The 23,315-nt window shown below is 48.4% G+C and overlaps 2 protein-coding genes across 3 annotated transcripts in view; one reads left to right on the plus strand and one right to left on the minus strand.

The window, feature by feature from the left end:
- The first annotated feature begins 15 nt into the window (after positions 1–15).
- Dok1 (docking protein 1) lies at positions 16–2,578 on the plus strand. 2 transcript variants are annotated; one of them, XM_075983774.1, is made up of 5 exons: positions 16–139; positions 456–755; positions 886–979; positions 1,100–1,284; positions 1,448–2,578. In XM_075983774.1, exons 1-5 carry the CDS (start codon positions 80–82, stop codon positions 2,255–2,257), a joined length of 1,449 nt encoding a protein of 482 aa, XP_075839889.1. In that variant the 5' UTR covers positions 16–79; the 3' UTR covers positions 2,258–2,578. The 2 variants fall into 2 exon arrangements, with proteins under 2 accessions (XP_075839889.1, XP_075839891.1); XM_075983776.1 differs by lacking the exons at positions 456–755; positions 886–979 and having other exon boundaries at positions 59–139.
- An 805-nt stretch (positions 2,579–3,383) lies between these two features.
- Positions 3,384–23,315, minus strand: part of M1ap (meiosis 1 associated protein) — an 80,864-nt gene continuing 60,932 nt past the window's right edge. Inside the window, exons 7-9 of the mRNA XM_075982034.1 lie at positions 12,556–12,762; positions 4,847–4,987; positions 3,384–3,714 (exon numbers count right to left, since the gene is read on the minus strand). Coding sequence (XP_075838149.1) covers positions 3,556–3,714; positions 4,847–4,987; positions 12,556–12,762 — 507 coding nt within the window. The 3' untranslated portion in view covers positions 3,384–3,555. The remainder of the gene's footprint in view (positions 3,715–4,846; positions 4,988–12,555; positions 12,763–23,315) is intronic.

Raw genomic sequence — 23,315 nt, forward strand, 5'->3', positions numbered from 1 at the left:
ACGCCTCCGGCACCCTGCAGCCCCGCCCCGCCCCACCCCCGCCCTCGGGCCAGGAAGCGCGGAAGAAACCGCCCGGGCCATGGAAGGGGCTGTGATGGAGGGTCCGCTCTTTCTGCAGAGTCAGCGCTTTGGGACCAAGGTAGTGTGTGTATGTGTCTGTGTGTGGCGTGGGGGATGGAGAAACCCCTCTGGACTAGAAGTGGGTAAAAGTATCCCGAAAGAGGGAAGGGGCCGGAAGCAGGTCGGAATGCCGCGAGGGCAATTGTAGAGTCCCACGACGTTCCCTTGAAAGCCCAGGTTGTTCCCTCCTTGGTGCGGAGTTGGGATGGCATTATCTTTGGGAAAGTGTTTCTGCCTGGAAAGCCACAGGCTCAGATCGGCCTACATGGGGGGGTCTCTTCTTCCCCGTGGGGCGCGTGCTGCCGCGCACTACCGCGTCTTTCGTTTTTTCCCAGAGGTGGAGGAAAACCTGGGCTGTGCTCTACCCGGCTAGTCCTCACGGCGTAGCGCGGCTGGAGTTCTTTGACCACAAGGGGTCGAGCTCTGGAGGGGGTCGAGGCGGCTCTCGCCGTCTTGACTGCAAGATGATCCGCCTGGCTGAGTGTGTGAGCGTGGCCCCTGTGTCTGTGGAGAGTCCCCCAGAGCCCGGCGCCACTGCCTTCCGCCTGGACACCGCGCAGCGCTCGCACCTGCTGGCGGCGGACGCCCCGTCCAGCGCTGCCTGGGTGCAGACTTTATGCAGAAACGCCTTTCCGGTGAGGGGTTGGGGGTGAGCTGCCCTGGGTCTAAGGGACCCTGCGAGAATGGGGCTATTACAGCGGCACCGGACCTACTCCAGACCCAAGGGAATTCTATATAAGGTTCTCGATGTGCCTTTTTCCGCAGAAAGGCGGCTGGGCTTTGGCGCAGACGGAGAACCCGCCTAAGTTTTCTGCCTTGGAGATGCTGGAAAATTCACTGTACAGCCCCACCTGGGAAGGTAGATGCCTGGCATGAATGAAGTGGGGGAAAGAATGTGCTCTTGGGGAGCTAGTGTTGGAGTCTACCGAGTCCCTAGCCTGCCCCAGCGCTCCTTCCCCTTTCTGTGTGTTCCTTCCAGGCTCCCAGTTCTGGGTAACCACGCAGAGGACCGAGGCTTCTGAACGCTGCGGCCTGCAAGGCTCCTACATACTGAGGGTGGAGGCTGAGAAGTTGACCCTCCTGACTTTGGGGGCCCAAAGTCAAATCCTGGAGCCGCTCCTTTTCTGGCCCTACACTCTGTTGAGACGCTATGGCCGGGACAAGGTACAGGGGCTTTCTGGGAGGATGATTGTCAGAGAGGGTGTAGGGTAGCTGTAAGCCACCAATTCCGTCCCCACGTGGTCTCTTCTCTGCAGGTACACTAACTTGGTCAGACCTGTGGGCATCTCTTGTGGCACTCATAACGTGTTCCCCTTCACACCCCCAGGTAATGTTCTCTTTTGAAGCGGGCCGCCGCTGCCCCTCTGGCCCTGGGACCTTCACCTTCCAGACTGCACAGGGAAATGACATCTTTCAGGCAGTTGAGGCCGCCATCCAGCAGCAGAAAGCCCAAGGAAAGGTGGGACAGGGACAAGATGTCCTCAGAACTGACTCCCATGAAGGGGAGGCCGAGGGGAAGGTGGTTTCCTCTCCTGTTCCTCAGGAGCCCCTGGGCAGCCCCCCAGCCCTATATGCTGAGCCTTTAGACTCCCTGCGAATTCTCCCAGGCCCTTCTCAGGACTCTCTCTACTCGGACCCCCTGGGCAGCACCCCTGCTAGGGCAGGGGAGGGGTTGCAGGCAAAGAAACCTCTGTACTGGGACTTGTATGGGCACGTGCAGCAGCAGCTGCAGAAAACCAAGCTGACGGACTCCAAAGAGGACCCCATCTATGATGAACCTGAGGGCCTGGCCCCAGCCCCTCCCCGGGGCCTTTATGATCTGCCTCAGGAGCCCAAGGATGCATGGTGGTGCCAGGCTCGGGCGAAGGAGGAAGGCTATGAGCTCCCTTACAACCCTGCTACGGATGACTATGCTGTACCACCTCCTCGCAGCTCGAAGCCTGTGCCTGCTCCCAAGCCGCAGGGCTTGGTCCTTCCTGAACCTGGTTCCACAGGTGGCAGTGGCAGCAAAGGCCACAGCTTAGACACAGCACTGTACAGCAAGGTCCAGAAGAGTGGGACCTCAGGGACTTGGGACTGTGGGCTTTCTAGAGTAGGGAATGACAGGGGAGGGGTCAAGTCAGAGGGCTCCACCTGAGGCAGCTGCTGATAGTTCATGGGGAGTTCATGCTGATAGTTCATGGGCACTGAAAATCAAACCTGTTATAACCAGCAGGAACCAGAGGGTGGGAGGGGCCTATGTTAAGGCTAGGGGACCAGAGGCATCAAGGGATGACCAGCTCCAGGAAGTCACAGGAAGTAGAGAAGGCCAAGAGATAGGCTGTGGGAAGGCTCCTAGTGCTAAGGAATGGATGGCTCCTGAAGTAGGCCTGTGGAAGGGGACCCCTGGTCAGAGAGGAAGCACTCTGGGGAGGCCAGTGTGGATCCTAACTCTTGTGTTGTTCTTTGCCAGACATATTTTTAATTTATAAAACAAATCTCATTAAAGCCAGTTTGGGTTGAAAAAGTCTGTGTGTGTGAATAGACACAGTGGCCATGTGCTGGGAGGGTGTGGAGGGATCAGGAGAAGAACCAGAAAGATGGTGGGGGCCAGGGAAGAAGGAAAGGGTAGTGGCTCAGAGCCTGGGTGGCCACGGGCTCACCTGGGCTGGTCTCTAGCTCGGTGGCCCTGTGTCAGTTGTTTGCTAGCCACGGTCCTTAACTTTCCTCTGCAGTCCTCCCACCAAGGGTGAGAATTTGGCTCAGCTTCAAAAGATTGCTTGCATCAAAATGGATACATTTCCTGAGCACCGAGTGTCATCCAAAGCCTAGGGAAGGTACTTGACAAATGGCAGCTATGTTTCTGTAGTTCAGGGGATCTGACAGGAAGGTAGGGAGGTGTGGGGAGAGGAGATGGGACAGGGAGTAGGCTTCTTTCACAGTGTCTACTCCCGTCTGCTGGGCACCAGACAGTGCCCTGTTCCCTCCACAGACACAAACTTGCCTATAGGGACCGAATGTCTGACGCTGAAGGAACTGCTGTGGGCGGTTTGGGAAAGGTACTCTTCTGGACCAGGGTGCAGGTTCCAATGTCTTCATTTTTCTTGAGCTGTGAAAACCTCACCATGATTCTCGAGTTGTAGTTTCCCCAAGGGTGACCCAAGCTCATTCACCTTCTTACACGAAGCTGCAGGAAGAAATTCTGGCCTAGCAATGCTCCTAACAATGGTAGAGGCTTACTGGACATTTATTTGTGTCAACACTAACTATCAAATAACCCGAATGAGGAAGAAAATCCCTGCCGGACAAAAGACAGGCCTGGGTGTGCTGCTTTCAGCCCCAAGTTGGGCAATGGCAGTACTGGGGACAGAGGTGGGGAGGCTCAGATGGAGAGCAGGCAGATCCGCACTCAGGCAGCCATCCTGTGCGGTGTGGCTGTGTCCTGGCACTGGAGGCTTAGGTCTGAGAAGGATACTCTTCCTCTGAGTCAGAGGGCAGGAAGGTTTCTGAGGAAGTTTTGTTGGCTGCTGACGTCTTGGGAGCTCTACCTGGGGCTGGAGCCACTGTCAGGGGGACCACCGTTGTTCGAACTCTGTTGGTCTGGGACTGTCCACCCTGCAAAGAACAACGGGAGTCTTGTATGGAGACCAGACAGTGCCCACGTTCTCGTCACTGGTCTCTGCCCGACTCTGGTCCCAATTCCTTCCCAGATCTCATTTCTACAGTGGCACCCTGAAGGCCCAGGGTAGAGACTGCATTCCCTAGGCTGTAGTACCATCTCCTTGCCCAGTGCCCTTCTCTGCCAGCTTGCCCTCCATGCCCTCATCTGGCCGTTGCTTCTCCTTCTGGAGTTCAGAAACATCCTTCTGCAATTGTAGCTGAGACAGAAATGGAAGTTTTTCCTAAATGCTCAGTTACAGAGAAACGAGGAAAAACCACTGAGCAAAAGGAAATCTTAATGCCGGGTGGTGATGGCGCATGCCTTTAATCCTGGCACTCGGGGCAGAGGCAGGAGGACCTCTGTGAGTTCAAGGCCAGCCTGGTCTACAAGAGCTAGTTCCAGAAGCAGCTCCAAAGCTACAGAGAAAACTTGTCTCAAAAAGGGAACCCTTAATACAATAGTCGGTTTGGCTTCAGAGGTACAACAATCGTCCTGCCTTAGCTTCCCGAGTGCTGGGATCACAGGTGTGGGCCACCACGCTTGGCTTCTGGTTTTAAGCCTTTTCTCCGGAGCCCCATTCTGGGATACTAGTCCAGGTCTGTTTCCTCACCGTCCTCAGCGAGGCTTCCCTTGCTGGTGTTGTGATTAGTGATAGGAGCTGAAGCTCTGGTCATCCTGAAGCTCTAGATCCTTTCTCTTCCCTTAGGTGGTTATACTTCCGCCTCCCTGTCAGCCTTTTTATCTTATTTTTATTTTTATTTCCCAAAGAGAGAGCTGTAGTTCCAGTGTATGCATAACGAGACAGGTAGTGGATGACTAAGAGTTACAGACAGAATACCTAAGCCACAGGCGTGGTGACCTCAGGAGGCTGAAGCGAGTTGAGGGCAAGCTCAAGATCAGTCTGGGCTATAATGTTACATCGTGAGCCCAGTTTCAGGAAACCAAACCAGAACCCAAACCAACCGACCTCCCTCTCCCACAACTGCTGCTGTTGCAGGCTGGAGGGAGATAAAGGACTCTCTTAGACCCAGGGCACAAAGGGGATGGGAGGCTAAAGGGAAGGATTGGGGAAGGAGGGAGAGGTACCTTTCTAAGGCCCCTGCTCTCCCTGCTTGTGGAGAGGCGTCCCTGAGGCTTGGCATAGGTGTTACTCAGATGTGAGTACAGGTGGCTGTCAACTTGCAGGGGGTTGTAGGTGGCTCCCAGCTCCAGGCCGTCTAGTGTGCTCTGAGGAGGAGAGGAGGCATTTTATTCCGGGAACTCAAAGTCATGGAACTCGAGTACTGAGAGGCTGGGGGAGGGGGAGGACCCCAGCCTGCGGTTGAGGCTGAGATAGATGAGTCCCACCGGTTTCCGCCCTACGGGGATGTGCCTGTTTCAGGCGAAGGAATAGAAGTAGATGGGAGACTCTGAAGCCCTTAATACTGGCTCCAGGAATTAGTACTGGCCCCAGGAAGGGTTACTGGATTCTGAGAAAAACCAGAACTCTCCGAGAGGTACAAGGGGTCCAGTGTGGAAGGAAGGGGAGGTGTGTCTTCAGGTTACACGTAGGGTAGGGGTGCTCTGGGCCTTAACACAAGTATGGGGAGTTCCCAGCCTGAGGTGAGTGGGGTACAGCAGGAGGACATTGGAGCACAGCATTCCTGAGTAGTTAGGTTTTCCGGCCACAACATCCTGTGCCAGGAGCCGCCAGGGAATCGCAGCACTCCTGCCCACCTCTTAGCTGCCAAGCAGCGAGCACAATCCCCGGCTCTGTCCTTCTGCTCCTCAGCCGGCCAGCCAGCTGTGACTGTGGTTCCCATTCTCCCCATCCAGAGCCTCCTCTGTCACCCCAACCTGAGGGGCGCAGACACAGAGAGAAGGGGAGGGAGAGTAGAGGGAGGAGGTGGAGGGAAGGGGAAAGGGGTGCTGCGGAAGGCAGCTCCTGGGTTCCCGCCTCTTTGCATCTGAGTTTCAGACTTGTGCTCCTTTTCCCCAGCAGAGGCCCAGAGCACAAGAATGCACATGCATATGTCGGGACTACAGTGTCACACAGGTGCACAGGTGGAGCCACATGCATATGACAGGACTACAGTGTCACACAGGTGCACAAGAATGCACGTGCATATGTCGGGACTACAGTGTCACACAGGTGCACAGGTGGAGCCACATGCATATGACAGGACTACAGTGTCACACAGGTGCACAAGAATGCACGTGCATATGTCGGGACTACAGTGTCACACAGGTGCACAAGAATGCACATGCATGTGATAGGACTACAGTGTCACACAGGTGCACAAGAATGCACATGCATGTGATAGGACTACAGTGTCACACAGGTGCACAAGAATGCACATGCATATGTCGGGACTACAGTGTCACACAGGTGCACAAGAATGCACATGCATATGACGGGACTACAGTGTCACACAGGTGCACAGGAATGCACATGCATATGACGGGACTATAGTGTCACACAGGTGCACAGGAATACACATTCATATGACGGGACTATAGTGTCACACAGGTGCACAGGAATGCACATGCATATGACGGGACTATAGTGTCACACAGGTGCACAGGAATACACATTCATATGACGGGACTATAGTGTCACACAGGTGCACAGGAATGCACATGCATATGACGGGACTATAGTGTCACACAGGAATGCACATGCATATGACGGGACTATAGTGTCACACAGGTGCACAGGAATGCACATGCATATGTCGGGACTACAGTGTCACACAGGTGCACAGGAATGCACATGCATATGACGGGACTATAGTGTCACACAGGTGCACAGGAATGCACATGCATATGACGGGACTACAGTGTCACACAGGTGCACAGGAATGCACATGCATATGACAGGACTACAGTGTCACACAGGTACACAGGAATGCACATGCATATGTCGGGACTACAGTGTCACACAGGTGCACAGGAATGCACATGCATATGACGGGACTATAGTGTCACACAGGTGCACAGGAATGCACATGCATATGACGGGACTACAGTGTCACACAGGTGCACAGGAATGCACATGCATATGACAGGACTACAGTGTCACACAGGTACACAGGAATGCACATGCATATGTCGGGACTACAGTGTCACACAGGTGCACAGGTGGAGCCACATGCATATGACAGGACTACAGTGTCACACAGGTGCACAAGAATGCACATGCATATGATGGGACTACAGTGTCACACAGGTGCACAAGAATGCACATGCATATGACGGGACTATAGTGTCACACAGGTGCACAAGAATGCACATGCATATGATGGGACTACAGTGTCACACAGGTGCACAGGAATGCACATGCATATGACGGGACTATAGTGTCACACAGGTGCACAGGAATGCACATGCATATGTCGGGACTACAGTGTCACACAGGTGCACAGGAATGCACATGCATATGATGGGACTACAGTGTCACACAGGTGCACAGGAATACACATGCATATGACGGGACTACAGTGTCACACAGGTGCACAAGAATGCACATGCATATGACGGGACTACAGTGTCACACAGGTGCACAGGAATGCACATGCATGTGATAGGACTACAGTGTCACACAGGTGCACAGGAATGCACATGCATATGACAGGACTACAGTGTCACACAGGTGCACAGGAATGCACATGCATATGACGGGACTACAGTGTCACACAGGTGCACAGGAATGCACATGCATATGACGGGACTACAGTGTCACACAGGTGCACAGGAATGCACATGCATATGACGGGACTACAGTGTCACACAGGTGCACAAGAATACACATGCATATGACGGGACTATAGTGTCACACAGGTGCACAGGAATGCACATGCATATGACGGGACTACAGTGTCACACAGGTGCACAAGAATACACATGCATATGACGGGACTATAGTGTCACACAGGTGCACAGGAATGCACATGCATATGACGGGACTATAGTGTCACACAGGTGCACAAGAATACACATGCATATGACGGGACTATAGTGTCACACAGGTGCACAGGAATACACATTCATATGACGGGACTATAGTGTCACACAGGTGCACAGGAATGCACATGCATATGACAGGACTACAGTGTCACACAGGTGCACAAGAATGCACGTGCATATGTCGGGACTACAGTGTCACACAGGTGCACAAGAATGCACATGCATGTGATAGGACTACAGTGTCACACAGGTGCACAAGAATGCACATGCATGTGATAGGACTACAGTGTCACACAGGTGCACAAGAATGCACATGCATATGTCGGGACTACAGTGTCACACAGGTGCACAAGAATGCACATGCATATGACGGGACTACAGTGTCACACAGGTGCACAGGAATGCACATGCATATGACGGGACTATAGTGTCACACAGGTGCACAGGAATACACATTCATATGACGGGACTATAGTGTCACACAGGTGCACAGGAATGCACATGCATATGACGGGACTATAGTGTCACACAGGTGCACAGGAATACACATTCATATGACGGGACTATAGTGTCACACAGGTGCACAGGAATGCACATGCATATGACGGGACTATAGTGTCACACAGGAATGCACATGCATATGACGGGACTATAGTGTCACACAGGTGCACAGGAATGCACATGCATATGACGGGACTACAGTGTCACACAGGTGCACAGGAATGCACATGCATATGACGGGACTATAGTGTCACACAGGTGCACAGGAATGCACATGCATATGTCGGGACTACAGTGTCACACAGGTGCACAGGAATGCACATGCATATGACGGGACTATAGTGTCACACAGGTGCACAGGAATGCACATGCATATGACGGGACTACAGTGTCACACAGGTGCACAGGAATGCACATGCATATGACAGGACTACAGTGTCACACAGGTACACAGGAATGCACATGCATATGTCGGGACTACAGTGTCACACAGGTGCACAGGAATGCACATGCATATGACGGGACTATAGTGTCACACAGGTGCACAGGAATGCACATGCATATGACGGGACTACAGTGTCACACAGGTGCACAGGAATGCACATGCATATGACAGGACTACAGTGTCACACAGGTACACAGGAATGCACATGCATATGTCGGGACTACAGTGTCACACAGGTGCACAGGTGGAGCCACATGCATATGACAGGACTACAGTGTCACACAGGTGCACAAGAATGCACATGCATATGATGGGACTACAGTGTCACACAGGTGCACAAGAATGCACATGCATATGACGGGACTATAGTGTCACACAGGTGCACAAGAATGCACATGCATATGATGGGACTACAGTGTCACACAGGTGCACAGGAATGCACATGCATATGACGGGACTATAGTGTCACACAGGTGCACAGGAATGCACATGCATATGTCGGGACTACAGTGTCACACAGGTGCACAGGAATGCACATGCATATGATGGGACTACAGTGTCACACAGGTGCACAGGAATACACATGCATATGACGGGACTACAGTGTCACACAGGTGCACAAGAATGCACATGCATATGACGGGACTACAGTGTCACACAGGTGCACAGGAATGCACATGCATGTGAAAGGACTACAGTGTCACACAGGTGCACAGGAATGCACATGCATATGACAGGACTACAGTGTCACACAGGTGCACAGGAATGCACATGCATATGACGGGACTACAGTGTCACACAGGTGCACAGGAATGCACATGCATATGACGGGACTACAGTGTCACACAGGTGCACAGGAATGCACATGCATATGACGGGACTACAGTGTCACACAGGTGCACAAGAATACACATGCATATGACGGGACTATAGTGTCACACAGGTGCACAGGAATGCACATGCATATGACGGGACTATAGTGTCACACAGGTGCACAAGAATACACATGCATATGACGGGACTATAGTGTCACACAGGTGCACAGGAATACACATTCATATGACGGGACTATAGTGTCACACAGGTGCACAGGAATGCACATGCATATGACAGGACTACAGTGTCACACAGGTGCACAGGAATGCACATGCATATGATAGGACTACAGTGTCACACAGGTGCACAAGAATGCACATGCATATGTCGGGACTACAGTGTCACACAGGTGCACAGGAATGCACATGCATGTGATAGGACTACAGTGTCACACAGGTGCACAGGAATGCACATGCATATGACAGGACTACAGTGTCACACAGGTGCACAGGAATGCACATGCATATGTCGGGACTACAGTGTCACACAGGTGCACAGGAATGCACATGCATATGACGGGACTACAGTGTCACACAGGTGCACAGGAATGCACATGCATATGACAGGACTACAGTGTCACACAGGTGCACAGGAATGCACATGCATATGATAGGACTACAGTGTCACACAGGTGCACAAGAATGCACGTGCATATGATGGGACTACAATGTCACACAGGTGCACAGGAATGCACATGCATATGACAGGACTATAGTGTCACACAGGTGCTCAGGTGGAGCCACAGGCATGCTGCCATCTGTCTAGAGGCTTGGCATGAACACACTCCAACACCGTAATGAACACCTGAAGACATGAACATCCACCCACATCTTCCCATTGGGCAACTCCCTTAATAGCCATCATTCCTTTGTTCCCACTCCTTTGATCCCTCCTCCCTGTTGTGCTCCTCATGGTCCCCTCTCCAAGGCAAGTGCAGATGACAAGAGGGTCATGATGGCTGGCTTTTGCAAAGGGTACTCCTGACCAAGCTAAACAAATCAAGTTCAACTCCTGGACCTGAACTGCCTGTCTGGACTTCCTCCCCTGGCTGCTCTCAGCTTTCCCTTCTGGGGTACTTGCCCTTTTCTCTTCACATCTAGCTACCTGTTAATACTCATTTAAATAATATATATATATATATATATATATTCACTGGTATATTATGCATTTTGATAAATAAGTCTTGCCTGAAGACCAGAGGCTACTAGAGGTCAGACAATGGTGGCACACACCAGGATTTGGGAGACAGAGTTAGATGCACCTCTGTGAGTTCAAGGTGACCCTGGGATACACACGATTAATGCAGAAATAAATCCAGGTGTGGTGGCTCATACCTTAACTCCAGGCCTAGGGAGTCCCACGTCTTTAATCCCAGCACGAGGGGGAATATAAAATGGGAGGAGAGAGACTCAGTTGGTTTAGTCTGCAGTTAGTCGCTCAGCCTTGGTAGAGGTAGGGCTTCTCTAGTGGCTTGGCTCCCTTGATTTTCTGGTTTTCGGGTTGAACCCCAACATCAGACTCTGGGTTTTTATTATTTGTGCTACATATATATTTTTTCTCTTAATTTATTAAGTTGAATTTGATACCATAGGTAAGATTTTTTCATGTGTTTGACATCAAACACAGTATGTTCATTTTAAAATACAGAATGAAAAAAATATCAATTTTTTTTGTACAAAGCACATGTTTTCAAGGGCATAAGATTCAAGGAGGTGGTGGCAAGTCTATCATAAGGTGGATAGTATGATCATCTATACCTAAAGAAGACCAGTAAGAAAAAGAACCTACATAGAATTACATTATTTCTTCCCTAAACTCTGCAATTCTTTCAAGTGCTGGGATCGTCTTATCTAACCACCTTTATCGTCCCTCTATCAAGAAGCCCATCCTATGAATATATATATAATGCATAGTTGGTCTGTCTTTACAAGGCCACCAAATAATTTTTTCTCATTTTACAATCCCAGTTCCCTCTCCCTCCTCTCTTCCCGCTTCCCCCACCTTCCACTCACCTCACTCCCCATCCACTCCTCAGAGAGGGTGAGACCTCCCATGGGGAGTCAACAAAGTCTGGCATCACTTTGAGGCTGAGCAAGGTATACCTCCAAAGGGAATGGGCTGCAAAAAGCCAATTTAAGCACTGGGGATAAATCCTGGTCCCACTGCCAGTGAATCCACAGACTGCCTCAGCCACACAACTGTCACCCACGTTCGAGGGCTTAGTTCAGGCCTATGCATGTTCCCCCGCTGTCAGTCCAGAGTTGGTGAGCTCCCACTAGCTCAGGTCAGCGTTTCTGTGGGTATCCTTAGGGGTATGTGTGTGTGTGTGTGTGTGTGTGTGTGTGTGTGTACATGTTTATGTATGTGCCCATGTCTATGGGATCTTCTAAAATGAATGGCACTAATTCCCAATTATTTGCCTATGTCAAGGCTCATTTCTCTCTCAACTCTCTGCACAAATCTCTCCCTCAAATCAGGCTTGTTTCTCAATTAATTTTCGCCTTGCTGCCTTAATCAGACCATTGACTTCTTCCCACTTTATTTTCTACTTTTGTTTTTATTTCTGATGGCCATGACAAACCCTGCCTGCTCCCCATCTCTTCCTTATGACTCTGTTTTTCTCCCGCACCCGTTTCTCAAGCTCTGCTCTATTTCCCCATGTATGGTGGTTTAAATGAGACTGACTACCAAAGGCTCATATATTTGCATGCTCAGTCCCCAGTTGGTGAATACTTTGGAAAGATTAGGAGATGTGGCCCTGTTGGAGAGGTGTGTCGCTGGGAGTGCGTTTTGAGGTTTCAGAAGCCCACAGCAGGCCCAGTGTCTCTCTGCCTGAGCATTAGGATGTAGCTCTCCACCACTGCCCCAGTGTCATGTGCCCCACCATGTTCTCCACCACGTTGATAATGGACTGGGCCTCTGAAACTGTAAGCAAACCCCCAGTTGAATGCTTTCTTTTTATAAGAATTTCTTGGTCATGGTTTCTCTTCACAGTAATAGAACTCTAAGACACACAGGCTCCACTTGCCTCTATGGTCTTTAGGCTGTCTTCAGGTGGCTCCTCGGACAGCGGGGGGAAGAAGCTAGGCAGCATCAGTTCCCTGGTGGCCACCAACTTCACCAGCAGTGTGAGAGACTGAGACGGTGTGATCACATAGAAGTTGCTGGCAGGGACATTCTGGCTGCGTCTGGGGATCTGGGGTTCCCCTCTGGCCAACAGCAACCAATCTCTTTTCTGCAACAAGGACACACATCCTTTGGCTTGTTTTGAGGACAGCCCCGACGGCAGATTCTGAGTTCTCTTTGGGGTGTCAAGGAGGCCTTTAAAAGGGAGGAGTTCCTAAAAGCACCATTACTGTTCTTCCTGTCTGGTTTAGGATATGCCCGAGAGAATACCCAAAAGGTTTTGGGGAAGATACAAACTAAATGTTCTTTAGCTTGAAGTGAGTTCATTCTAGTTAGACATTAGACTATTAAATACTAACTAAGTGTAGAGTCTAAAAAAAAATGACAATCTTGTGTATGTTGTATATATGACATTTATGTGTGTGTGAGTGTGTGTGCAGGCATGCATGTGCCATGGTGTGTGTATGTCAGGGGACAAGATTTGGAACTTGGTTCTTGCCTTCCACCTTGTTGTAGCAAGGTATTTGTTTCTGAAATATATTCTAGGCTAGTTGACCCACAGTCTTCTGGGTAATTTTCCTATCTCCACTCCTATCTTGCCACAGATTAAAGACACATGCCACCAGGGCCTAGAGAGATGGCTCAGCAGTTAAAGGCACTGATTGCTCTTCCAGAGGATCTGGATTCAATGTCCAGGATCCACATGGTGGCGGCTCACAACCATCTGTACTTCCAGTTCCAGGGGATCCAATGCCTGCTTCTTCTGGCCTTCGTGGGCACCAGGCACCCAAGCGGTGCTTGGGTGTACACATGGACAAAATATGTATAAAATAAAATAACATAAAATGGACTAGAGTGCTTGGATTGAGCTTGAATGGGCAGGGTTGCATGGCTACTGGTTTTACTCAGTGACCCATCTCTTCTACCTCAGATTTTTGTTTACTATGGGGTGTGGGGGTATTTACCTTTAATCCCTGTACTCAGGAGAAGGAGGCTGGAGGCTCACCACTTGAAGGTCAGCCTGGGCCTATATATGAGACCTTGTCTCCAGAAAGCAAAACAAACAAAAGAACAATTCTTTCTAGAAATACAATTCTTCGTAAATATATTTTTTGTACTAGAAATTTAATATGATAACATTAAGCAACCTCCCTCCCAAGACAGTTTTTGCTTTGTGACCCCAGTTATCTAAGAACTCACTACTGTAGCCCAGGCTTCGCTACTGCTAGGCTGCTCTAACACCCTGTGCTGGGGTGACTCACCATGCCTGGTTCCAAGAATTATAATTGTGTGTGTGTGTGTGTGTGTGTGTGTGTGTGTGTGTGTAGGACAACCTCAGGTGTCATTTTTCAGGTACCGTTTTCTTAAACAGGGTTTCTCTTTGGCCTGGAACTCACCCAGTAGGCTAGGCTAGCTATCTGGTTTCTGCCTCTCCATCACTGGGATTATAAGCATGTACCACAATGGTAATTTTTTTTTAATGTGGGTGGTTCTAGGGATCAAACTCAGGTCTGACTGAGGCATTTTTCCAGCCTCTCTTTCTTTTTAATTTTTTGTGTCACTAGAAATGAAACGTAGGGCCTCACACATGCTAGACAAACACTCCACCACTGAGCTAGTTTTCCCACCCTAATTCTTTTTTTTTCATTGTTTGAGTAATTTTAATTTCTACTATCCTTTATAATGATTTCATTAGGCATTTGATAATCTCTGTCATCATTTTTATACTGTTCAGAACCATTCCATTAATTAATTTTTTTCAATTCTTTTTTTTTCTTCCCCGCCACCGCCTCCCATTTCCCTCCCCCTCCCCCAATCAAGTCCCCCTCCCTCCTCAGCCCGAAGAGCAATCAGGGTTCCCTGCCCTGTGGGAAGTCCAAGGAACCCCCACCTCTGTCCAGGTCTAGTAAGGTGAGCATCCAAACTGCCTAGGCTCCTACATAGCCAATACGTGCAGTAGCATCAGAAACCCATTGCCATTGTTCTTGAGTTCTCAGCACCTCTAATTCTTAAAGTTAGTCTTGAAATGGAGGTGTGTAGAGGATGGTGAGGACATCAGGTCTTATTTTGAGAATAAAGTCTGGTGGTGTTGGCACCGGAGGCAGTTGGGATGGGATGGATGACTGTGGGGGATGCCCCTGGAATATCCAGTGGAGGTTTAAGAAGATGCCGAAGTAGCCTGCAGACCAAGAAGAGAAAGAGGAAGTGTACAAGGGAAACTTTTAGTACAGCAAGACAGTGGGTGGGGACAGGACCCTTGAGATCAACTCGGTGAGTCCACAGAACAAAGTGAGGTGCTAGACCCTGCAGGCAGTGGCTCTGTGAATGTCACATGCCACAGAGACAGCAGAGGTTAGCACCCAGACAGGAAGAAGAGACAAGCATTTACAAATGAATTTGTAGGCACACCCTTTTTTATGAGATGGAAACAAGACAACTTTCTTTGGTCCTTTTTCAAGGAAAACCACAAATCTCCAAGAAACATGGAGTCAAATGGTTATAGTCATCGGTAAGTTATGTCCTCTTGCTGGCATAGACCATTAATCACCTCTGGCACAAATGTAACAGTTTCCCAGTTACATAACATGGGAACAACAAACCCTTACTAGTTCTATCATTCTAACATAAGAACAATGTGGAAGACAACAGGAAAAGGGGCCATCAGTGCTGAGTGGAAGACCATGGGAAAGGGACCTTCTGTAGCATGAATTCTAATTGTTCTTAATAATAAAAACTCAGAGCCAGATATTAGGCGATGAAAGTTGAAGGGTCAGAGAAGCAGAGCGGCCAGCCACTAGAGTTCTTACCTCTACCAATGTTCAGACCTAAGGGACAATCCTGTTTCTATGAATCCTCAAACTGCATCTTCAGACTGAATCCTCAGACTGCATCTGAGCTCCTGTCTCCTTCCACTTCATATTCTTCTCTCTGCCCAGCCACATCACTCCTGTCTCTACCTCCCTAGTTCTGGGATTAAAGGCATAGGATCCCAAGTGCTGGGATCACCTATGTGTGAATTCTGTTTCTCTTTTAGGCAGATTCAATCTTGTGTAGCCCAGGGTGGCCTTGAACTCACAGACTTCCATCTGCTTCTCTCTCCCAAGAGGTGGGATTAAAGTGTGGGCCACCACTGCCTGGTCTTTTATGGCTAACTAGTGGCTTAGCTTTGTACTCTGATCTTCAGGCAAGCTTTATTTGTTAGATTACAAACAAAATATCAGCACACCTATCAGTACTTTGTGGAAGACAAGAGAAAGTGACACAGGGAGGCACCTAATACCTGCTGGTGGCTTCAGAGAGAGGAGGTAAAGTTCTGCCATCTTAACTCAGTGCCATCAAACCACACAGCACAGAATACCACGGAGTCTGGTGGTCTCAGGCAAGGGGCAGGGAACCACTCATGCGTCTAAGAAGAAAAGCTGTGACTGACTATTCTCGTGGTTGACAGTCATGGGCTGATAAGGGAAATATGGTGCCTCTTCAATAAAATCTTGGATGAAGATAGGTGAGAAACATGATGCTTCCTCAAGAAAAGCATGGGGGGAGATGGGTGATCCAGGCATGGGAAAGCTAACTGTAACTATAATAATAATCTAAAACAGTGGAATGCTTACCCAGCCCCAGGCACTGTGTGAAGAGCATGTGGAGACCTTAGAAGTTCATATGTGGGCCGGAGAGACGGCTCAGCAGTTAAGAGCACTGACTGCTCTTCCAGAGGACCTGTGTTCTATTCCCAGCACTCATATGGCAGCTCACAACTGTCTATAACTCCAGTTCCAGAGGATCTGACACCCTCACACAGACATACATGCAGGCAAAACACTGATACACACAAATAAGAATAGCAGTAGAAAGAACTTCATATGCTGATACTATCTTTCTTATATCTAGAATTTTCCCCCTGAAGAACAGATTCAAACTGTGATACAAAGTCCATCTGAGGCTTACTGAATCCATCAAGCTAGGAGCAAATAATATTAAAATTATGGCATATGTGCTTATCAGGGTATTTGCCTACTCTACAGCCTTGCTAAGTCTGAGGGAAGACTAGGCAATTGCTTAGCTTCCATTGGCCAAGGTAACCTCTGATTAGGGTTCAGGATTTCAATCATCATTGTTTTTCAGACTTCGTTTTGTACCAATCTAGGCATTTGTAAGTTTGTTAAAAATTTATTGATTGGGGAGCTGCAAAGATGGCTCAGCGGTTAGAAGCACTTGCAGAATTGAATACCTAGGTTTAGTTCCTGGCACCCTGGTGCTCACAATTATCCGTAACTCCAGTTTCAGAAGATCTGACATCTTGTGATCTTCATGGGCACTAGGCATTCATGAGGTTCATACACATACATGCAGGTAAAACATTTATGCATATAAAGTTTTTTTATTGAATAGTTATTAGGTTCTAAGCACTAGGCGTGTAGAAATTCACTAGATACTGTGTACTCTTGGTATTTATAATTGAGTAAGGGGAAGCTTGTAAGGGATGTTTATCTAAGATGTCACGTGATCCACTCTTCTGACTGGTCTATATTTAGGAATGATTGTCCAGTGCCCAGAAAATTTCTCAGTCCTAAACAAACTGATAATGTCAACTGTGTGCACAAGACTTAACTAAGCATGAGATATCTTGCTACTGAGACAATGAGCTAGGGAGCATGGCATGTGATGTTTCTTGGATCTCATCATTAAAGAAGAATAATCTCTATTACACTATGGGCTTGCTAAGAATCTCTGAGTGCTGCACACAGAACACCTTTGGTCCCTGGACTCTGAGTCGACCAACCTGAGACGACAGCTAAGACTCTGTAGTCAGCTGGTATGTAGGAAAGACAGAGGAAAGACAGAAGTCTCAAAAGTCCCTGCTAACACTGGAAACCATCAGAGGACCAAGAAGATTTGCTTTTTGCTGCTGAAATAATTTTATAGAAATTTTTTTCTTTTTTTTCTTTTTTTTGGTTTTTCAAGACAGCGTTTCTCTGTAGCTTTGTAGCATGTCCTGGAACTTGCTCATGTAGACCAGGCTGGCCTCGAACTCACAGAGATCCGCCTGCCTCTGCCTCCCAAGTGTTGGGATTAAAGGCATGCACCACCACCGTCCGGCTATAGAATGTTTTTAAAATTTATGGGCTGGAGACAGAAAGAGATTTTCAGAAAACTCTGGAAGAGAAATGAATATGTTTGTATTAGATGGCTATGTTAATTTGTCTTGAATTCCCAGGAGCACCTGGAGAGACTGGGAGGAAGCTGAACTTTAAGGCTCCTGTTTAGGACAGTAGATTTCTAGCTTCTCCCCTGGGTAGTGGTTTATGGCACTAGAGACTTGAGGTCCAGGGTGTTAGCTAAGTTATGGGTTGACCTGTTAGGACAAGCAAGTATGGCTAACTGCCACAGCAGGTATCTGAAGCTGAGAAAAAGCACTATTTGGGGACGTCTCAAAACCAGCAGCCTTTGGGGTCCTCGAGGGGAACAGTGCTAATGACCATAGGTAGACAACTGCTAAGTTCTTTCTAATATACTTTGACTGGTTCTAAGGAAAAGAGCATGAGTTAGATGCTGAACTTACCAGAAGGAAGATATGATGCTATGATATTATATATGATATATTTAATATGCTATGATATGATATAAAATATCTCCTATGGGCTCGGGTTTGCTGTGGTCCCGTCGGTGGAGCTGTTTGGGGGAGGGAACCCTTAGGAGGTGGGGCCTAGCCGAAGGAAGTGAGTCAGTGGAGGGTTATAGTCTGGCCTGGATTCCTGGTTTGGTCCACCAAGATGTGATCAAACAGCTTGTGCTTCTGCCACTGTGAGCCTTCCTCATGGAGCACATCCCCCACCGTGATGTATCTCCTCACTGTGAGACAAAATACATCTCTCTTCCTTCAAGTTGGTTCCTTGTCAGGTATTGGCTCATATCCAGAAGAAAGGCAGCTAATATACAGTATGGGGAAAGATGCCTGTGCTTAGGCTGGGATTGGAGATGCCACAGAATGTGGCTTAGACTTCACAAAGTGGGTGCCTTCTCTTCAGAGCAGGTGTGGATGGGGCAGGGCTGAACGGCATGCCTTACTCCAAGTTCAGCCTCAGTAAGGTCATCCGCCCCCAACTTCTTTACAGTTGTACCGACTTTCTTCTGGGTACAGCTTAATGATCCATTATGGAAACCAGAGAGAAGGAAGGGGAGAGGGTTACTGACCTTGGGCTGACAGGAGTAGAAGTGGTCTGCAAGGAGGTCGGCTGGGTATTTGTTATAGCCAGTAGGGACCTTAGTCTGCAGTTAATGAAGCATGGCCGGGTGTGGAGTGAGGCAGGCACAGGGAGCAAGTGGGAACAAACACCCACTTAGCCTTGCTTGTGGAAAGAGATTCACCTCCTTGGTATAATGCATCCAGGAAAAGAAACACCAAGCTAAGCGTATGCTGGGCCTTTGGAAATGGGAAGGGAAACAAGAAAGAAACTGGGTTTGTTTAGCATTTGCTTTCTCTCTCACCCCAGCAAGGAAGGAAATGGGAAGAGAGAAGCTGCTGCTGTAGCACACAATAGTCTTATCGTGGTTTGGATCTAAAATAACTCCCATAGACTGTCTGTAGAAATCTTGGTCCTCAGTCGCTGGGACCCTGCGGCAGAAGCTAGAAACTTTAGGGCTTAGCTGCAGGAAATAGGTTACCTCGGGGAGTGTCCTTGGAAGTTAGACCTTACCTTGGTCTCCCTTCCTGTAACTCTCTCTGCTTCCTGTCTATCATAAACTGAGTGATCTCTGCCACGTGATCTTTCTCACCGTGGGCCCAGAATCAGCTGAACCCAGGACTATGTTCTGAACATTGAAACTGTGATCCCAAGTAAGTTCCCCTCTCTTCATTATAGCAGGCATTGTGCCATAGCGATAAAAATCTGACTAATGAAACCATTCTGCTCTCACACTGGCCCCCATAATCATGGTAAAAGATCCCCAGCCCTCTAAAACAGATAACCCAGTCCTCGCAGGTGAACATTCTTCAGGACAGACAACAATGCAAACTTTTATACATTTAAAAAGACTAAATGTTCCAAAATGTGTTCTTCAACCACAGTAGAATGAAACTAGAAATCAGTACCGAAAGCATCTTGGGAATTTATGAATATGTGCAGACAATATGCTTCTATCTGTACTTAACTGAGGAACTCACAGGAGACGTTAGAAAATCATTAACTGTGAATGGAAATTAGAACCTAACACAGCAACATTACCGATGACATGCTAAGGCAGGGTTTACAGAGAGACAGGAGAAAAGGAGCCACCAACTTCCCTAGCTGTGAACACCTTGGGCCGCAGCAGCGACTGGTCTGCAAGTCATGCCCACTGGTGTCATAGGGGCACAAATGTCATCAAAGTAACAAGGCCCACTTCACAAGCTGAACCCGTACCTGACATCATTACTGGGGCCAAGAACCTACGACTTGACAGAGCATAGGCCCTAGGGGAGAACCTACTTCTATTACTCTGCTGAGTGGACATTGTTATGGTCAAAATAAAACGGCGATGTTCCCTGAGTGGCTGCATTGGGCAGCAGGCCACGAGGAGCTGTGGTGGTAAAAATGCTGCAGTTCTGGAGTGGCCCAGGGCCATGAGGGGCAGCAGATCCCAGGCAGGGAGCCTCATGGTGGGTGAGAGACAGAGACACACCATGAAGAGAAAGTGGGTATTTATTTAGTGGGTTATGGAGGAGAAAGGGGGGAAGAGGAAAAGGGAGAAGAGTGGGGGTAGGGTAAGGGGAGGGAAGAAGTGGGAGAAGGTAGAGAGGGTAGAAGCTACCTCTTCAGGAGACTGAAAGGGAAGGACTCAGGCTGGAGGTGGAAGATCAGCTTGGCTCAGCACTGGGGGGGGGGAGATGGAGTAGGCGGGGCTTATCTCTTAAAGAGACCGGACAGACCACTACAGACATAGTATTAAACCAACTCCTGATGAGTTGTCCTTATACCCATAGATTAGAGTGTATCTCTGCCCTCACCAGAGAAGCTTCTTTTTTTGCAGTAGGTAGTGATTGACTCAGAGACCCACAACTGGTCAAGGTGTAGAGAAAAAGAGACTGTGGACATTTATATCATACTCCTCCACCCAAAGCTCAGGGCTGGCAGTGGAAGAGAGGGGCAGAAAGATTGCGAGCCACAGGGGTAGGTGACTACAAGGAAACTGCCTTCTGCACGTAGCAGGGGAGTGGCACATACAAATCCACAGCAATTGAGATAGCAAGCAAAGACAAGACTTGTTTTAATGTGTATAGGTGTTTTGCCTGAAGGTATATCTATGTGTCACACGCATACCTGGTATCTGTGAAGTAAGAAGGCATCGGATATCCTGAAACTGTAGTTATAGAGGGTTGTGAGCCACTATGAGGGTGCTGGAACTGAACTTGGATCTTCTGTAAGAGCAACAAGTGCTCTTAACTGCTGAGTTATCTCTCCAATCCCTTGGCTTAATGTTTAAAAAAAAAATCAGTCAATAGATTATACTATACTAATAAAGAAAAAAACCTATATAATCATCCAGTAGATTTATTTTTTTTTAACAAAATTCAATAACCTTCCACAATAAAAACGAACAACAAACTAAGAGTCAGGATAGAACTTCCTTATCTTGACAAAGTGCTAAAACCAAAATAAAACAACAAAAATGAAAAGGAACCTCATAGCTGTCTGCTGTAGTGGCTCATGGGAAGCTGATGTAGGGGGATCACAAGTTGAAAACCAGCCTGGGCTGGATAGTGAGTTCCAGTCCAACCTAGACTACAGTGTAAGACTCTGTTTCAAAACAAAGAGGCAAGCAAACACCCCATCCCTACAAAACTTCAAAATTCTAACTCAGTGGTAAAAGGTAGCACACTGTGGTGGCTTAAATAAGAATGGCCCCACAGGCTCTTGTTTGAATGCTTAGTCACCAGGGAGGGGCACTACCTCAGAAAGTCAAGGAGGTGTGGCCTTGTTGGAATAAGTGTGGCCTTATTGGAGGAAGCATGCCATTGGGCGTGGGCTTCGAGGTTTCAAAAGCTCAAGCCAGACCCAGTGGCTCTCTCTTCCTGCTGCCTATGAAAACAGATACAGAACTCTCAGCTGGTTTGCTAGCACCAGCATGCCTACATGCCGCCATGCTTCCTGCTAAGATGACAATAAACTAAACCTCTGAAACTGTAAGCCAGCCCCAATTAAATGTTTTCCTTTATAAGAGTTGCTGTGGTCATGGTGTCTCTTCACAGCAATAGAACACTGACTAAGTCTTATCCCTTGTCTACATTACTGTACCGGGGATGTGCTGAGGCCCAGAGGTCTTTTAGGAGGTTAGGATTCTGGGTGTGATCGCAGGGGAGAGGCATCCATGAAGATACCAAGTATATTAACAACATGGTGCATGGGAACCTGTATTTTCTCAATTTGATTTATGAAAACAGCAAGGTGACAATTATCACAGCAGGGAGCTGTGAGGGCCAAGAAAGATGTGACAACAGCCACAAGGATGGAAAAGGATAAACAAACAAACCAATGAGTGGGGACAAGGTCTGACGGAGTGGAAAAAGCTTCACAGTGAAGACATTTAAGCAGAACCCGGGAAACATGAATAAAACTTTGTCAGGCGGACAGAGGCGAGAGCACAGTGCGAGCATGTGAAATCAGTTAGCGTATTTGGGGAACACTTAGCAATTTATTAATGTCTCTGGAATGGAGACTAGATGAGGCTGGGTGAAAGATGAAGCAAGAAAAGTAGACCAGGCTGGCCCACAGGAGGCCCTGGGACTCCATGCTAGGCTGCTGCCTTCAGAGTTCTTCCCCACACAACCTCCAGATTCTAGGCTCTGCCCACATTCTATTTTTTTTAAAGGTTCTTGACCTGCCATCACCCCACTCTCTGCTTGGAATCTTGGTCTTGACTCTTGGCCTCTACAGCCAAGGCTTTCCATCTCCACACCCGCTCACAGCCCAACCAGCCCGTAGCCTGTGTGCTCAGACTCCCGCTGGACGTGTCCTGGCTGGAATGCTGTCATTGCTGTGGCCAACTGGGGCAGACATGGACTGGAAACTCAGGAATGTGTCTCTCGAGACGCCGACATTTGAAGTAGGAAGCCGAAAGACTTCGGGGCTGTTTTCATTACTTTTTCTAGTTCACACAGACCTGACTTTGTCGGGAACGAGGATGTGGACAGTGAGTCACTCGCTACATAACTGGGACTACACAGCAGTCTTCGGTGATTGGAACAGCTTTTTCCTGGCAAGGGATGGATTCATCTCGTAAAGACTTGGAAAAAATTAATTTTATTTACTTATGTATTTATCCCCTACCACATTTCATAAAATTGTTGTGCAAACTTAGAAAAAAAAAAGGCACCAGCACATAAAGACCACATGATGAGTTAAGGAGGGAGATTGGCTAGAGGAAGAAGCTAAGAACTGGGCAATAACAAAGCCAGGACCAGGGACACTGCCAGAAATGCTAGAGGTCCCTATGGTTCTCCTTGACAAACAATAAGAGAGACTTGAATGGATGCCACCAAGAAGCAATGTTTCAGAGACCACCTGCAGTCAACATGACAACGCACTCCTCGTGGCTGTAGAGTGGTTTAAGATTTGGGGCCTGGAACAAGCTTTCTGGGTTCAGTCCTGACCCCACCATTTCTCTGCATCTTAGTTTCCTCAT

Source organism: Microtus pennsylvanicus, chromosome 8 (genome assembly GCF_037038515.1).
Source record: "Microtus pennsylvanicus isolate mMicPen1 chromosome 8, mMicPen1.hap1, whole genome shotgun sequence".
Classification (NCBI taxonomy): Eukaryota; Metazoa; Chordata; class Mammalia; order Rodentia; family Cricetidae; genus Microtus; species Microtus pennsylvanicus.

What these genes read in the sequence shown, in the direction of transcription:
- Dok1 (XM_075983774.1), top strand. Translation starts at nt 80, where the DNA reads ATGGAAGGGGCTGTGATGGAGGGTCCGCTCTTTCTGCAGAGTCAGCGC. An exon ending in TATGCAGAAACGCCTTTCCG is followed by an intron (nt 756 to 885) that starts GTGAGGGGTTGG and finishes CTTTTTCCGCAG; the next exon opens with AAAGGCGGCTGGGCTTTGGC. An exon ending in GACGCTATGGCCGGGACAAG is followed by an intron (nt 1,285 to 1,447) that starts GTACAGGGGCTT and finishes TCACACCCCCAG; the next exon opens with GTAATGTTCTCTTTTGAAGC.